The 17,443-nt window shown below is 45.0% G+C and overlaps 1 protein-coding gene across 2 annotated transcripts; it reads right to left on the reverse strand.

Moving 5' to 3' along the window:
* On the reverse strand, positions 1 to 17,212 carry pcnx2 (pecanex 2). Of its 2 annotated transcripts, none has more exons than XM_076975649.1 (34): positions 16,814 to 17,212; positions 15,736 to 15,938; positions 15,379 to 15,493; positions 15,216 to 15,249; positions 13,592 to 14,710; positions 12,752 to 12,890; positions 12,315 to 12,457; positions 12,111 to 12,189; positions 11,770 to 11,905; positions 11,336 to 11,478; positions 11,105 to 11,258; positions 10,998 to 11,030; positions 10,695 to 10,866; positions 10,356 to 10,466; positions 10,160 to 10,251; positions 9,531 to 9,640; positions 9,301 to 9,406; positions 9,090 to 9,182; positions 8,756 to 8,834; positions 8,331 to 8,472; positions 7,791 to 7,968; positions 7,304 to 7,412; positions 7,010 to 7,139; positions 6,713 to 6,771; positions 6,314 to 6,529; positions 5,332 to 5,585; positions 4,887 to 5,120; positions 4,366 to 4,469; positions 4,054 to 4,198; positions 3,429 to 3,659; positions 2,905 to 3,179; positions 2,647 to 2,810; positions 2,115 to 2,527; positions 1 to 1,334 (listed from the first exon to the last, which is right to left on the reverse strand). In XM_076975649.1, the coding sequence occupies exons 1-34, from the start codon at positions 16,964 to 16,966 to the stop codon at positions 1,176 to 1,178; spliced, it is 6,027 nt and encodes a 2,008-aa protein (XP_076831764.1). In that variant the 5' UTR covers positions 16,967 to 17,212; the 3' UTR covers positions 1 to 1,175. The 2 variants fall into 2 exon arrangements, with proteins under 2 accessions (XP_076831764.1, XP_076831763.1); XM_076975648.1 differs by having other exon boundaries at positions 8,756 to 8,906.
* Positions 17,213 to 17,443: the final 231 nt, after the last annotated feature.

The raw sequence follows: 17,443 nt of genomic DNA on the forward strand, positions 1-17,443 counted from the left end.
GGGGGGGGGGGGGGTCGGGTCGGGTCGGTGCGCGAACGGTGGAGGCGTTTATACTTTCGCGAGCGTCACTGCAGTGTTCTCCGAAACGATAGGCGTTTTGTCCGAAACGATATGTGGTAGAAACACCCCTCAAAACAGGGGAATGAACATTTACCTGACCAATTTTAATGTTGCTATATGTTTCAGGTTTGAAAAGTGCTGGAATTTAGGTTAAAGTACTTTAAAATGCTTGAAATTGTAACTACTTGGTTTCAAAACAAATAGCTGTCTGACTGAATAGTTCTCTTGTATTAGGTTAACAAATACGAGCCTCTTGTAATTCCAGGACGAAACATGAGAGAACGTGAAGACGTGAAGATTGGGCGTTTTTTAAATAAACAACCATTAAATAATGTGATAAAAAGCGAATTATTTCGAGTATATGTATAAATATTTAACTTAATTATGTTTAACATGCTGGGAAATATTGAAATGGACCTTGAAAGTGACGTACAAGTGCTTTAATTCCACCTTATAAAGGTGTATGAACCCAGCAAACATGACTTTGTTCATTGCGCTGAAGCGCGGCGCGAAGTTACAAAATTCGAGAGGTGCACGACCTCTCGAACCGACAGCGCGCGAGGCACTCGCGCACACGCGGAGCCACAGCGATTACGTCATTTTCGCCGCACGAAACGTAAGTTGTTGAGCGGGGGTGACAAACGTAACACTCGTGACGGAGTGTTTTTTCAATAGCCCTGAAATAAATGCTACGGTTTTGTTTTGGTCCGCATCCAGTTAATCAGGAATGAGATTGGGTCCGGACAGGACTGTGTTCGGGTCCGGATCCGGACCGCGGTCCGCCAGTTGAGTACCCCTGCTTTATGCTAATAGCTTAAAAAAAACACATAACACACAACACAGTGAGCATCAAGTTTCTAACCAAGAATCTGAAATGGTGTACAGTAAAAATAAAAGACAAATGTGGAAATGGCAGTACAAGATTTTGCCCCACAGCTTCAGTCTTGACCGCTCCAGGACTTCTGTCCCCTTGAATGGAAAATCTTTGTTTTGGTTTTAAAAATGTCTTGCGGGGTGCGAGGGCATGCTGACGGGAGGCAGGAGGTGGGGTGTGGCTCGGGGGCGTGGCATGGCTCAGGGGGGCATGGCCTGACTCAGGGGGGGCGTGGCATGGCTCAGGGGACCTTCTGCTCCGGTGCCTCGAGGAAAGCCGAGTCCTCCTGGCTTCCGTCCGTGCTGTGGCCGCAGGCAGGGCTGCCTGACCCCACGTTCTCCTTGGGCCCTGTGGCTGCCGTGGAGGACGCATCTATACTCTCATAGGCCTCTGAGGTCCACTGGTAAGAACAAAGAAGACTTTAAGTTTATAAACACTGGCTACTCTAATAAAGTCCCTTTACAAGTCATGTGTCTCATTCCAAGGCCTATAAGCAGATGGAGTCGGATAGCACTCGTATATTATGCAATAGTTTATTTGATAGTAAAAGGTGACATCAGTTGATTGAGAGTACTTGAGTGTTAATAAATGCTAAAAAAAAATTGTTTGAATCTGTAGATAAAATTTTTGCACTTCTTGAATGATATAAATACAATTTACAATAAATAAATAATTATAAAAAAATATATTCTTCCTTGAATTCATTGTACATGTAACTCACATTTTCCTATACTGTAGATATCAGGTTGTTATAAGAATGCTGACGTCATTTTGATGACGTCTCCATGTGAATGACCCTTTTCCTGTGTGTTAATGTAGGTTGAGGTTTCTGAAGACCTAAGGGCCTAACCTTCGTGCCCTGTTAACTGTGTACTGAGCTGTCAAAAGAGTTCTTAGCAAAGAACAGACAGTGGCCTGTTTTATTTAATTTTTCCAATTGTTCCAAGACCTCACAATAAGAAAAAAAAAAACATATATATATATATATATATATATATATATATATATATATATATATATATATATATATATATATATATATATATATATATATAACATAAAAATTAAATAGGGCAGAAACAAAGTTTTTCTTTGCATGCCCAAGGCATATAGTAAGTCATCATGCAATTCTTCGCGGTTGACTAATTCCAAGCCCTTCCATGGTGCCGTACTGGCGTACCTGTGTAGCGCGGCTGGCAGATCGCACGGACGGCCCCAGGGCGATGTTGACCGAGCTGGACGACTGCGTGTCGCTGGTGTTGCCCCCCTCGGCGGCGGACAGTCCGGAGATGACGAGGCCGCTGGAGAAGCTGCGTTTGCCGAACAGCAGGCTGAGGGTGGAGCTGGAGGAGGAGGCGTGGCCCGAACGCTGCTGGCTGGCGGGCGCAGGTGCGGTCCCCGTCAGCTGGGGTGCCTGCGAAAAGACGGAGGCGATGGAGGACGTGTTGAAGGACAGCTGGCTGTTGGACAGGCCCCGTGCCAGGCCCTGCCCGCGCGAGCCCTGCTGGCCGTCCAGGATCGGCCCCGAGCGGCTGGTAACAGGTGGCCGCTGGCCCTGAGGCTGCACTGACCGGCTGCGGTACTCCCGTCTACCTGCAGGGGGAGCACAACAGACACAAAAGATTTTTCTGTGCTGTCTTTTTTAAAGGTTGTGTGTGCATGTGTATTTAGAGATGTCCGACTGCCATTTTGGCCGGGCCGGGAGGTCAAACCTGTGCTGTGGTGTCTGGAGTGAGAGCTTCGCGGCCGCGTGGGGGGCAGACTCAGACTCTGGGACGTCATGGAGTTGTGCGTCTGGCTCATGGACGAACCAGCACAGTCCACGTCTTCCATGTTCACGCCACTGTTACAGCTGGTCAGGTTGTCCTTCCTCACCCTGAGGAGAAGAGGAGGAGAAGGCACAAACGGGAGGATCAGCGAAAGGAGGGCGCGGCGGGACGCCGGGCGAGCCGGACCTGGGCCACACCCACCGGAGCCACCTGGAGAAGAACCAGGCGCGGATGCTCTCCACGCTGAGCGCGCTGCCCCAGATGCTCCTCATCTGCGTGTGCGTGCCCATGTAGGAGGTGGTGAGGGGGGACACGAACATGGGGTAGCCCAGCGGCTGGTCGCACGACGAGTTGATCATGTTGCGCAGGGCCTGCTTGGAGTTCTGGATGCTGCCGCGCTCGGGGTTGCGGTTCCGCAGGAAGATCAGCTCCTGCTGCTGGCCCGCCCACAGCCCCCGCACACACTCCTTATTGATCTGCGTGAGAAACAGCGGGAACAGGGCGACGTCAGGGACATGGAGCGCTAGCGCTTGGTGTTTCCTTTCTCTCAGAGTACGGTCGCTAACAAGGGACGTGAAGGAAAACTACCATTTGTACTCTAATGAGAGCAGCAGGTCATTCTCTATGGGACTCCTGTCAGCAAACATACATATGTACTCCTCACACTGTGTGGTTATGATGAATCAGAAAAAGAAGATCAGGGAAATGGAGCTCGGGGCTCTTGCCTTGATGACTTTGAAGCTGAGGTAGCGTTTGTAGAGCATGATGATCTTGTATTCGTCAGTGCCATCGTCCACCATGTGACGCAGGGTAAGAAGCGTGTCCCGGCTTGACAGTACCGCTTTGCGCCAGGCGGGGTCACTCTCGTCACAGATCACCAGGCTGCTCCTGTACGTTGTGATGGCCTCGTAAAGCACGGCCGGCTCCTCGGTCTCCTCCAGGCTTGTGAAGTGGTCCTACCAATGTTCACAGAGATTATATGACCAGATGCCACTACATTCACATTTCAAAATCCGCATGGTAAGTTACGGTAAGCAGGAATTACGTTATATGCTATTTCCAAACCTGTTTTCTTGTCCATTCAGCTTGTCTGTCGAATATGATAATCACCTTAAATTTGTCGGATTTATAGATACTAACATGAAGTAAATTTGCCCCTGAAGTGCCAACTTTCTGTCTACTAACTGTCATGCCAACAATCCAGACAGTCTAGTGGTGCCAAACCAAAAATTATGAGACCATATATGTCTGTGTGTATAACGTTTTGATTGGCTGCTGACCTGGTTTCACTTCCCCCTCATCTGCCTTCCCAGCAGAGGTGCCACGTTCCTCCAGTGTTCTTGTTCCTACCTGGTGAAGCTTCAAGCTCATCCGCACAGCAGGTGCCACCACCTTCTGCAGCAAATCCATGTCGGAGAAGACCCACTCGTCCTTGGTCGCAATGCGGAAGTCTCCCTTAAATAAGGTGTTAAAGCCATACAAGAAGGACTCCAAGCTACAAAGGAAACCATTTTAAGGGTGTCAAAAGGTTAATGTTTCCACCTTGAGGTCACTTTGAGGTATAACTTTGTTTGTTTATCATGCAATCAAAGAAACTAGGCAATGTACAATATAAAAGCTACCAGAGATGAACATTACAATTTCCCAGCTTGAAGAGTCTACCTGTTAGACATGTTATGGGAGGCTGTGCCTAGTGACCTCCTGCCCAGCACAGACAGAGCAAAACACAGTGTGACCAGGGCAGAATCCTCATCGCACTCCACTGGCTGGGCACACACAACAACATTGATGCCACAAATGAATGCCAAAATGTTTCTAGGCCTTAAAACACTAATCAGACTCAGAACAATCAGAACAAACTACATCAGAGGCTGCAAGCCAACATTTCATTGATTGGTTTCTTAAGAGCAGTAAATTACACTGCTGTAAAGGTTTACACATTTTTGTATTGACCTTACAATTTATGATTTATGAGAAATCATTTTCCATTCTTGAAGCATATAACAGACTTTTTGTTGCAGTGGCTTGCTAGGGCCAATATTAAAGCCATAGTTTGAAACATTCCTGAAGATGACACACTGATATAAACACAGTGCAATATTCTGGTAACTGACTGATTAATCAATCAGTCAATAATCAATACCATAATGAACACTGAGTGCAAAAAAATAACACCGTCTCACTTCCTCCATTTTGCCGACGCAGTGCTGGATCCACTCCAGGTAGACGTTGCAGTAGCTGGCCCTGGTCACCCCTTGGAGGCAGTGGACGTAATCCTCGTCGATCTTGACGCTGAACACCGCCGGGTCCCTCTCGATGTGGTGCCATTTGCTGTAGGGCTGCAGGGCCTCCTCCATGGCCTGCTCCCTAAGCCACGCCTGCAGCCTGGGGCTGATCACCACGTAGTAGATGATACTCTGAAGGTAAGAAGAGCATGACAGAGGAACAGATGCTGTGCTGCAGGACGGCTGGCGGAAACGTCACGAAGCAACTAAAGGAAGCAGTTAGTACTGCACCACAAGCCAAAAGTCTGGGTATGGCACCAGTTCAGTCACTACACTAACATAAACATACAAACAGATACGCAAACAGAATTGAAATAAAGCCGCAGCGATGATGCCGTGGTACCTTCAGGTAGTAGGTGACGAGGAGCTTGCGCAGGTCGTACACCTGCAGCATGGTGGCCGCGTTGTTCTCGCTAATGCTGTAGCCCTCCAGCACGTACTTGGTGGTGGTGAGCTCCCAGGCCAGCCAGCGCAGGTTGAAGGCGGCGTTGCAGGAGAGCACGTGGGGCAGGTGGCCCGGCTCACAGCAGCAGCAGCCCTCGTCCTCCTCCACCCCCTCCGTGATCGCCTCCACCTCCCGCTGCTGACAGTAGGTGCCTGACGGGGGGGGCGGACAGGATGTTACCGGACCGGTCTGGCTCAGTGGAACCAAAGAGGTCAAAATGGCCAGGATTACGTTTTGAATTAACACGCCAGTGCCAAATATTAGGAATGAAATCAGTGTTATACTAGACTTTCTAAAGAAATATTTAAAGTGAATAATAAGAATTTAAAAAGAAGTTTTTAAAAATAATGGGACTGAAAGTCCAGGTTACAGCTTTAGAGTGTAGTACAAGGTGATCTTACAGCTTTAGAGTGTAGTGCAGGGTGATCTTACAGCTTTGCAGTGTAGTACAGGGTGATTTTACAGCTTTAGAGTGTAGTACAGGGTGATCTTACAGCTTTGGAATGTAGTACAGGTAATCTTACAGCTTTAGAGTGTAGTACAGGGTGATCTTACAGTTGGAGTGTAGTACAGGGTAATCTTACAGCTTTAGAGTGTAGTACAGGGTGATCTTACAGTTGGAGTGTAGTACAGGGTGATCTTACAGCTTTAGAGTGTAGTACAGGGTGGTCATACAGCTTTGCAGTGTAGTACAGGGTGATCTTACAGCTTTAGAGTGTAGTACAGGGTGATCTTACAGCTTTGGAATGTAGTACAGGGTAATCTTACAGCTTTAGAGTGTAGTACAGGGTGATCTTACAGTTGGAGTGTAGTACAGGGTAATCTTACAGCTTTGCAGTGTAGTACAGGGTGATTTTACAGCTTTGCAGGGCGGTCTTACCCCTGAACTCCAGGCCTCTCAGCTGGAAGGTGACAAGGCCGTTGCCAACCTCAATGAGGTGCACGAGGGCGTTGAGGTAGTCTGAGGCCAGGATGAAGCAGTCGCCCGCACTGTAGTTGCCCCACCGGCCCAGCAGCAGATCTCCACACAGGGTGTGTTGCAGCGAACGTGTCAGGTACTCATAGAAGATGGAGTTCAGGTTGTTGTCATCGCAGCCTGGAGGGTGTACAACTCATTATTATTTATATTGAATGCATTTTTTAGCCATAATGGATTGAATATGAATCAGTTTAATGCTGAAACAACATCAGAAAGGGATATTCATGCTGATTACTAAACAGGGGCCTCATTTTATCAATACAATGCAAGTATCTGATGAAACATTAAGATGTTAATCACCAATCTCCTTGTTGACCTGAGACACCAGTCTGCTGTTGGAGTTATCGATGCGTTTCGTGCTGCAAATGAAGAGAGCAGAGGAGTGAATGGAAAGGTGGTGATATGAACCTTTACAAATCAGTGTTCAGATTTAAGCAGCAATGTTTCCTATAAAGACATATGCTACACCAGCATCAAACCAGCATCAGTCCAGCTCAAGCCATGGTTTCAAGTTCAATTTAATTATTAACCACAAACATGTAACTGGGCGTAACCATCCATTAAGTCTGTGTCTATCTAAAACAGGGGGGGTCTTACTTGTAGTTCCTCTCCCAGAACTTGACGGGCCGTGGGTAGGAGGTGATGAAGATGGCGCTGCCCAGGAAGGGGCTGAGCGGTGTGTAAAAGAGCGTGGTGACCAGGGTCTGCAGCAGCAGCATGGCCGAATCTGTGCCCGTCCCGTTAAGGACGCTGCCTCAAACCTTTCCGCTAAAGAAGGCCGTGAGGCATTAAACCAAAACACTACCAGTAACAGTAACAGAGGCGATGTATTTTCCTGAGGTACGTGTTTTTTTTTCAGCTCGGTTTTGAAGGGCAGGGTTGTAAGGATACGCGGTAAAGCGAAGGGCTGTGCGAAGGCATGAAAGGCACTCCCCCATGCTATCTGCCACGGAGCGATGTAGACCAGAATGAAGTGCAGTTTATGGAGGAGTTCCCAGAGCTGGATACAAAACAAAGGCCTGTTGGGACTCACAATCGCGGTACAACAGAGGCTATTATCTTAGCGCTTTCAATGCCAGTACTGAAACGAGACCAGCAGCACTTCATCACTTAGCAAAGAAGTGGTGTAGCGTCAACAGCAGCAGGACTTCATGCTGCATGGGGAAGTTCTGAAAAGTTTGATTGACCTTTTGTTTAAGAGGCCTAATGGTCTCACTCCTAAAACACAGCATTGAACATTTTGCACCATGTCGCTGATGGGACAGCAAGATAAACTGTACAACACTCTCTCTCTCTCTCTCTCTTACAGACACACACACACACACGCCGTAATTATACACTGTTTTATATGTATACCCTGTAGAGTGGCTTCATTTACCTTGTGGAAGACTATGGACATTATGAAGAAGTTGAGTAGTAAGGTCTCAGATGCCCTGCTGTAATCAAACTCGAAGAAGACGATGGTGAAGATGAGCGTGAGGAAGTGGTAACTGGGATTGCAGAAGGAGGATCGCAAGAGCTTCATCCCAGCAACTGTCATCAACAAGACATCACAGCTGGAGCGAGACACAGACGCCTGAGCCACTCAGGTATAGGGGCGCCAGACACACACAAGCAAAGCACAGAGGCGTCAGCAAGGCCGGGAAGCCTCTGACACGACTAGCAGCGCTAACATCAGCGCTAACAACAACTACAGGAGCAGGACAATCATTTCCGGCCTCTGAATTACATGACTATCACATAACTAGCTGAAATCACATAGCTAGCAGAAATCATGTAGCTAGCTGAAATCACATAGCTAGCTGAAATCACATAACTAGCTCCATTTTGCAAGTCTTTGCTCTTAACTATGGTAAACTGCATAAAACATGAGTGCAATCTACGGCGCTTTATAGTCCACCACTGCTCAGATACTTACTGGGTGCCCAGCTTTGTCCTGCGGCTCAGGGCGAAGCCGTCAGTGGTGAGGGCGCTGAGGACAATGGCAGGGTAGACGATATACTTCTCAAAGCTCACGAGCCCCACATACAGCCTCTCGAACCACATCAACTGAGCGTCCTCTGAAGAGCGGATATGTACAATCAGACACTGCATTGCTGAGGTAATGGTGCCAAATTTGAGACGCATACATATTTTTGCATATAAATGTATTACTAAAAGCTAACAATAAAATTAAATTTTTTTGCATGCCACCTGTGGTCTAGAGAGAGAAGTGGTCAGGTATGGTTAAGCATAATGTAGCTAAATCAATTCCTAAATCATGACCTTGTAATGCAGCTAAATTATGTCATGGGTTGTAAAACACGTTTAAGCGTGGAAGATGCAGGAAAGGGTGACACTCACCGCTGGGTTCAAACTGGGAGTACTCCTTACTCTTAAGCACAGGGTGGGAGATCCACAGCCAGGGGTGGTGCTTCCGCAGCTGAGGGAGGAGGTAGTGGGTGACAAACCCCACAGTCGCCGCCAGGGCATACAGCACTATGTTGACAAAGGGCTGTGGTTGAAGCACAGACAGGTTCGTTGGAAGTTTGGTAGCATCCAGTCACAAAGACGCAACTGTAGCCCTGACAATGTTTCCTCTTTGTCCACTGCTACTGCATGACCCTGACATGTTCTAAAATGCTTTATTAATTATTTTTTGTTTTGTTTATTGTCTCGGTTTTTCTGTAAAACTCACCCTTAAGGACAGGAAGACTGTACTGGCCGTGACTGCAAACGTTAAGACTGAAGCAATGGAGCAGATAAACAGATCCGAGAGCAAAATCTCCCTCTGTAACAGAAGAAGAGGAAGAAGTGGGGGGACCGCTCCACGAGGAAACACATTTTATTTGTTGATTTTATAATTATTCCAGCCCTCATAGATGAGCATAAACAATACCAGCCCTCACCACCGAGCGGCCGAGCTTGTCCGGAAGAGGATCTGTGCTCTCCGCACCCTCCTCCTCCATCACACCATTCACTAGAGCTGGCATCAGTTTGGACTTAATCAAAGAGCTGAGTGACAAAACACAGTCATATGTATTCATCAGAAGGTGCGCAATGTTCAATTTGTGTACTGTCTGCATATGATGATGTAATATTATAGCAAAATGACTGCAAATCAATTGTGAATTCTTACACCAGCACAGAGGGGTCACTGCTTTGTCGACTGAGATGGTAAGACAGAACCACCAGCAGGGCACAAAACCCTGAGAACAGGGCCGGGATATGTTGCTCGTCCCACGGTTCCTGTGGTTCAGACAACATGAGACCATGGACGCATGAACCATGACAACTGAGTAATTACCAAAACTGCTTTTTGATCTGGTGTGTTCGATAAGGGCTTGATGTGAACTTGAAGAGTCAGGTGTGTTCGATAAGAGCACCAACTGAACTTGCGGGGTCAAGTATGTTCGATAAGAGTACAATCTGAACTTGCGGGGTCAAGTATGTTCGATAACAATACGATCTGAACTTGGTGGGTCAGGTATTTTTCAACATTGGCAATTCTACTCCATCTTTGGACACTTTCTGCATGCATGAAACATGCAGGCATCCACATTAACTTACAATTTCCCTCTGAGATCCCAGAGAGAGATCCCTCTGAGATCCCATAAAGGCCTATGGGACCTATTTGATTTATGGTTATGTTTTAGAATTTCGTTTTTACCTGTGATGTCTCCAAATGGGGAGAAACGGAAATACATGCTGCATACAGTTACAACTCTTTTAAAATAATAATATGCTTTTGATTTAATCTTACAATACCTTCAGAGCACCGAAGCAGAATCCATATAGTAAAGTTAATGCCATTAGACTCCTCATTATAGAGAAGAAGGCTGAACAGAGTCCGGTTGCAGCTAAGCACAAAAAAGCACAATCAATTTTAAGCAACTGTTTTCATTTCCTTAAACTGTATAACAAATTCGCTAAGTCATGATAAATGATGATAAATGATACAAACCTGTCCCGCCAAAAAAGTGCATGTCAATTTGTTCTAAGAAGTAAATTATGAAGGTGTTGATTTGTGGGAGAAGACCAAGAAGAAAGCTTATCGGGAAGCAGTACGTAAACCCTTAACAAAATAAAAAGGTAAATTAGACATTGACAACACTCAACACACACGTACACTCATGCTTCATCATTTGTAATACCCTCTTCATCCTCTCCTAAACGAGCAAGTATCATTTTTTACATTTTGCTTAGCAGAGTCATATTACGTACTGCACTTTCATGTCATTAGCTTCCAGATGTACCATAAAGTGCATACATTAACTTTTGCTCCATTAAACCCTACACTTACCGATTAAAACATCCTGAACAAACTGAAGGGCGTCTGACATTACAATTGTAACACCGTACATGGTGGACACAGGAAGGTCTGATCTTTTCAGCAATGACTCCAGGATCCAAATAAGGCCACAGAACAGACAGAAATAGGCAGCTCGACTGTAGGCAATGACTTGATTATGTCCCTGTAAAGAACAGCCAACACAGGGTCATGAGTACACAGTGAAACCCACTAAATACCCACTAAATTTATATTAAATACCCACTAAAACCCCACTAAATGCAGTGCTTTTCTGTTCATTCCTGTGAAACTCACATGTGTAGGTGACGCTGCATCTGGTTGAACACTCTGCAAAACATGAACAAGTTTATTTCCCGGCAGTATTGCAATTTACATACATAAAACACTGATTGCTACATTACCTTCAGTAAGGAGTACTGACAGCTTGCGATGACAAGGCAAAACTGGAAAACCCAAAAGTCTTTGAAGCAGCCATGGTTAAGGAGCACAAAGCCCAGAAAAGCGACCAGGAAGGCTAGGAACACTGCCACCATGTTTTCAATCACGTCCTGATTCCTGCAAAAATCATTCATGTTTATCTCCCTTACAAATGCTGTATGTGCAAATTAACATCAAAACAGTGAATTTCTGACCTGTCAAACAGTGACATCAAGGTCAGCCGATCATACAAGATGTTGACCCATTTCCCGGGAAAAATTTTGAGCTTGTAGTACAGCTTCCGGGAGGGCTTTTCCTGAGTAGATGTGTCAGAGGATTCATTGAGAGAGTCTTCCTCCTGCAGCAAAACAGTGAAGCCACACTAAAATGTATCATGCTAATGTCAGTTATTCAAATGTTACTTCTCTAAAACTGCTCAGGTTGTAAAAATTCTAGTTTAGTATTAGAGCTGCTCTGTAGCTAACAGATCTTTTATTTATCGTGTCGGTTGTTTTTTACTTTTGCATTATATTGCATGAAACAATGTGAACCCTTCTAAAAACACATTGACATTCTTAGAAATATAGAAGTCCTACTAAGAACTATAGAAGTTCTTAAAAGGCATGATCTTTTGAAGGTTCTGTCTTGCCTGAAAGATCTCTGGGTGGGTCCTCCGGGGGCGGAGACGGTGAGCTGGAGTGATCCGGCGCTGGAACGGGCAGTCCGAGTGACCACCCACTAAACCATCCTGGCACTCGGAGTTCGAGGACGTGGAAAGAAGATCACTGGCACACCAAAGAGAAGAATGGAATTTAAATTGTTTAACTAGAAATGATGGCTCAGTGGTTTAACTAGGAGCAGTGACTCACATTTTACAATTAACATACAAGTAATGGTGATTCTGATGAACGATTACAACTAGCATTAACATTTTAGTATGAATGAAATGAAATGAAAGTTGGCACCACGTCCCAAGGCTTGTCATCATACCATATGTTGCCCGTGATGAGTTCGGCTCCAAGAGGTAAATTTAATGCTCTTTCATTATACAGCCTTCGAGGCCTGTCTCCTGAAAAACATCGTCCCATTTTCTTTTAGGCCAGTTCCTCATTTAGGAGTGAAATGAAAAGAGAAATGACTTTCTGCAGCTTGTCTTCATTCGGGCATTGGTATTTTTGTTCGTTTTTCACTCACTGTGGACTGTGTGAAAGGTGTACGCTTCCTCCTTGGATGTTGCCTCTGGTCTACAGATGACCTGCAGCATGGAGCTCTCGGACTGCGATGTCTGAGAGGGCAGTGAGTCATAGTCCGGGTCCCTATCTTTATCCGTCTGGGGGCTGCAAAGGCACACAGTGGACAGGGTTCTCAGAGTTGCACTGCTGTGTTATTGGAATTGGAATTACAATGTAAGCCTCAATATTAAGCCCTACAGCCCAGAGAGCGGTGAAAGCACAGTCCAGCTGCTAGGATTCATATGGGAACAACAGCCAGTATTCCTGGAATTCCCGAGATTATGACTAAATTGGAAGAATCTGTATAAAAATGGTATCTTACTAGTTTGCCACTGAGATGATCGTTCCAAAGCTCTATACATGTATAGTTTAAAAATCCATCAGAAAAGTAGTTCCTACCTATCAGGAGACACTATAGGGATCAGTTTCTCTGGAAAAGTGCGCAGTGTGTCTGTAGTCAAAGTGTGTGGAGGGTTTGGACGCCCTTGCTGTCCCAGCATTTCTTTGTTTTCTAAGTTCTTCGTGGCCACTGTGGACTCTTTAGGGAACAACAGGATCAACAACAACAGTAATAGTCTCAAATCACACCAAAACTAGGCTGCACAATAGACGATTAAGGTTGTGGTCAAACTTGCAGGCTGAGTAATATTCTGCACTCTTGGGTATTGACAGTTAGATTATAGTTCAAATCAACTGTATATAATCTTAATTAGATTATATAACACGAAACAGCTGCACTAGATGACTTTGTAAGTCGATAAGAGCATGTGCTAAAGCCCCTAAATGTCGCTGTAAATGTAAAATTGATGTCCGTCATCAACACGTTTTCTGCAAAGTTATAAGTAACGTATAAAACAGGAGTCTTGCCGCCTTTTCAATACAACCCTAAAGGTACTAAAGGAACCCCAAAGGCAGAGCTACAAATCAGCTGCTTGCTGAAAACACAACCAGAAAAAGTCATAGACATCAAAAGAACACAGTACTAACAACTTTGTAAGAAACAATATATCTATAAAATTATTAGACAGTGAATATTTGTGATACTAAAATTAAATCTCTAGATAGCACACTGATAAACTACTTATCCATTAACTACCACCCAGAGCTTCTGATCAGAATAAGCTATTAACATAATTCCAAAGGAAATATCAAACAATGCAGTCATCTGCTGACATGTTCAGACCACATGATTTGGTTCTATACACCAAAACAAAAAAAAAATTCAGAGTATATACTGACCCTCTTTTTCAGCTTTCTCCTCTTTCAATACATCTTCTGTCTGCTTCTCTCCACTACCTCTGGTACCACTGAGAGACTCCAAGAGTGATACAAACTCCACAAAGTTAGAATCATTGGGCAGTTGGCCCTCTTTGGCCTCTAAATCCGACTTGGAGGAGGTCATGGTATGGAACCTGTCTTTGGCCCGATGGCCAATCAGGACAGCATCCCTCCCACTGTCAATGCTGAGCCCCCTTACATGTGTCCTTCCACCTGCTCCAACCCTCCTGAACCCTGAAGGGATCTGCAAGAATCCATCATTGTCTGACCTCTGCAGGGAGGGGTAATTTTCATCAGGATGGGAGTTAACATCGATTCTAGAAGAACTGTTATTAGTCAAATGTGGACTAGGATTCTCCTCCTTATCCTCATTGGTCTGTTCTTCCTGGAGGTTTTGAGGGGAGGTGGAGTTAACTGTCTCATCAGCAACAAGCATTTCGTGATCCGGAGACTCTTGCTGAGCAGACTTCTCTGTAAAGATGGGTGACTCGCTTTTTTGGTCTTTGTCGCACACTTCTCTGTCATCATGGGGCAAATCAAAAGTGATGATGGGGACTTTGATGGGGCCGTCTCCTGCTGCCACCGTATCTCTCTGAGCCAGGTGACACTGGGTCGATTCCCGGATGCTCAACTTGACTGACTCCTCCAGCTCAGCTGCCATCTGTGGGTCACAGCTCATTGTGATGATGATCTTCACTGTGTCACTCCCATCCAGGGGTGCTGATGAACTTGAGTTGTCAACCTGCACCACAGAAATTTCATCCGAGCAGTAAACCTGCTCTGGCTTCTGTTCCTCCTGATCTTCTTGAGTGAACTCTGGGGAGGGGCTGTTGTTGTTGTTGTTGTTAGGGTCAGGATACGGTGGTTTCTCCTCCTCTGGTTCTTCTTCGCTCTCCTCACTGCCAGTAGATGGGGGCAGGCCTTCATCAGCCATGTCCCCATGGGTTGGCTGTCTTTGCTCTCCTTGTAAGAGTGGGGCTGACTGGTCAGTACAGGGGCTGAATCTGTCTTCAGGGGTAATTCTCTCCTCGGGCTCAGTTCTTTCCTTTGAGGTCTTTTGAGAGGGAATGTCATCTTGGCCTACAAAAGTTACACATGGCACCAATTTTCAAACCATCTAATTTAATGATCCTTAACCTTACAGGATATGGTACTAGCTATATATCACATAACATCCATAATAATACATAAGTTTATACACTTGAATTAAGTTGAAAATGAATCATGAATCATACTGCTTGATTTTTGTTATGCTCTATTGCATTAAAGATTCTCACCAAAACTACTGTTTCAGGAAGCCATTTGGACCATGATTATAAAATGAGGGGTGTTATAAAAATAAAATCATCCAGGATTGGATAGTTTCTAATTTATTACCATGTCAAAAGAATGTTTTAGTCATGCATGCCAACTCAAACCACCAGATTTAGAACCGGTCAAAATCACCAGAAAGTTGTCACGCTCTAGTAGATCTCAAAGATAAAAGCAAAGCCGCATTGCATTGTGCTGAAAATGCAAAAGACCCATTGAGAATTGTGAGGAGCTCTAGTGCCATGTTTAATGTAGTTTTATGAATATTACATACCGTCTGTGTTCTTGAAATCCTCCTTTGTGTACTCCTGAACAGTTTATCGAGATAAAATAAAAAATAATAGCATTGAGCTCCACTTGATGGATTTCCAGTTGCATCTTACTTGTTGAACAGTATACTTAGTGGTCACTTTGTTAATTAAAGAACAATAACTCACCCCAATCAGACCAGGCTCTGTTTCAGTCTGTTTTACAGTGACTTGGATAACTGGACTTGGCCTGTTTCTAGTCAGCACTGTCATAGCAACACTATCAGGGGCTGTGCTGCTTTTCCTGAAGGTAAATGAAATGTTACTGCAGAGCATTAAACGTCTTAGAGCAGTCTGACACACAGAGACAAAACACAAAAAACTGAAGTTGTGCAAAGGACAAAAAGAGCTGCTAGCAGCATTAGTTTTTGTTGAAAACATCTCAGTGGTACATGATCATCGCAGTTTTTAAACACAGGATATGAATTTTATTCCATAATTGAGAAAGGAAAGTTATGACAATGTTATGACACTATAAAGTTTTACCTCAAAGTGGCTGGAAGACAGGAATCAGAGGCATCACTTTTCTTGTCTGCATCTTTGCTGATGTCAGACACACTATTTTGGGCTACAATGTCACCTTCATCAAACATCAAGTGAAGGCGATAATTGACCATCTTTATGAGGATGAAGATAACTGTCACTGAGGTGCAGTATATACTGAGGACCAGGGTAGTGGGTGGAAGAGCCTGGACAGTAATAGAGAAGACATGCAGGCACACACACACACACACACACACACACACACACACAAAAAGGACCTCTCAATGGCACCATCAGAAAAAAATGGTCCAAGCCTTTCTTCAAAGTGGGTCAGAGATTTAAATACTTTGATATATAAATACATACTCCATAAAGAAAATGTGATTTTAGTTTAGAAAGAGAACATGTAGAAACAACAATAAAAAATGCTGGGTTATAATCAATACACTGTTGCAGACTGGCTATACAGTAGTTTTAAGAATATATTAAATAATATATATATATTTTAATTCTAATTATAAATTCAATACCGGATTTGTTTTATAAATGGTGAGAATAATATTATTATGTTAGACTTTTTTTAAGTGCAGTGGACTATTAAGGGCGGCTCTTCTCTATATGGGCCCTTTGAAGCTGCCAGTTAGTGAGCAGGACAGGTCTGTATGGCGCCGTCAGTTTTCACTCAAGGACTGTGAAATGTGTGTCAATTAAAATCTATATAGATGTGTCGTTTTTACATGTAATTGCATTCGCATCGTGGAAAACTGTTCAAAAACATATGCCTTTCACTGTCATAAAGCATGACCCGATGGCTAACTGCAGCGGTACCTAGATTGTAACATGCGTCCATCACCTGTACAGTATGCGGAGAAAATGCGACAACACCAGGTGGCCATATAGGAGACGGGACTTATGTTTCCGAATAATGTGTAGACCGCAAGCACACTGTGGTCCGGTGCGTGTCCATATTTTAGACATATTTCGCTTAATCTGAACGATTGTTTAACAGCCGACTCATATTCATGATGCATCTCATTGGTGAGTACAGGACGGTCGGCCTGCGACACGCAGGGCTACTTACCAAATGTAGAGAAAGAGGCAACATTAGCAAAAACAGCCATAAATAGAGATGGCACGAGTTGTTGAATTTATTCTGGTCTGGGTCATGATACCATCCACCGGTCAGTGAAGCCCAGACCCCTTGGCGTAGCGTTTGCACAACCTGTGAACCCATCCTTGCAGCAGCAAACAGGCTACAAACATATCCTGTATAAAATCACCCCACCGCCCACTCTCGCTTGTTTCCCAGGTACATTACATCTTGCGGGTTGTTGGCACGACGCAGGGCCTCGAAATCCCTTCGAGTTCGTCCTTCATTGTCTCATCGTCCCAGTGTCCATTATGCACCGAATGACGTTGTGCGGTATGCGCTGCTCGCGAGAAGCATCACGCACAGCAGCCCGGCCAGAGTGTTCGGGGAGGTGCGCGTCTCACGCGCTCAATGAAGCACGCGCCCCGCCTCCTCCCTGCCCGGTGCAGCCACAGCCAGTCTCACCAGAGCGTGTGGATGTAATGACACCGAGGTAATTTGGTACGATGATTATTACTGAAGTGCGCTCACGAGTCAGCGTTTGCACAAAAGAGCTAGAAAGCCCGCTGATGATTGCTCTGGGAGCACGTTGGACACAGACATAATTGTCATTATTGCACT

The sequence above is a fragment of the Brachyhypopomus gauderio genome, chromosome 15 (assembly GCF_052324685.1).
Source record: "Brachyhypopomus gauderio isolate BG-103 chromosome 15, BGAUD_0.2, whole genome shotgun sequence".
Lineage (NCBI taxonomy): Eukaryota > Metazoa > Chordata > Actinopteri > Gymnotiformes > Hypopomidae > Brachyhypopomus > Brachyhypopomus gauderio.

What these genes read in the sequence shown, in the direction of transcription:
- pcnx2 (XM_076975648.1), bottom strand. Translation starts at nt 16,966, where the DNA reads ATGGGTTCACAGGTTGTGCAAACGCTACGCCAAGGGGTCTGGGCTTCA. An exon ending in CCCACCCAGAGATCTTTCAG is followed by an intron (nt 11,479 to 11,769) that starts GCAAGACAGAAC and finishes GTTTTGCTGCAG; the next exon opens with GAGGAAGACTCTCTCAATGA. An exon ending in TCAGCTTCAAAGTCATCAAG is followed by an intron (nt 3,180 to 3,428) that starts GCAAGAGCCCCG and finishes TTTCTCACGCAG; the next exon opens with ATCAATAAGGAGTGTGTGCG.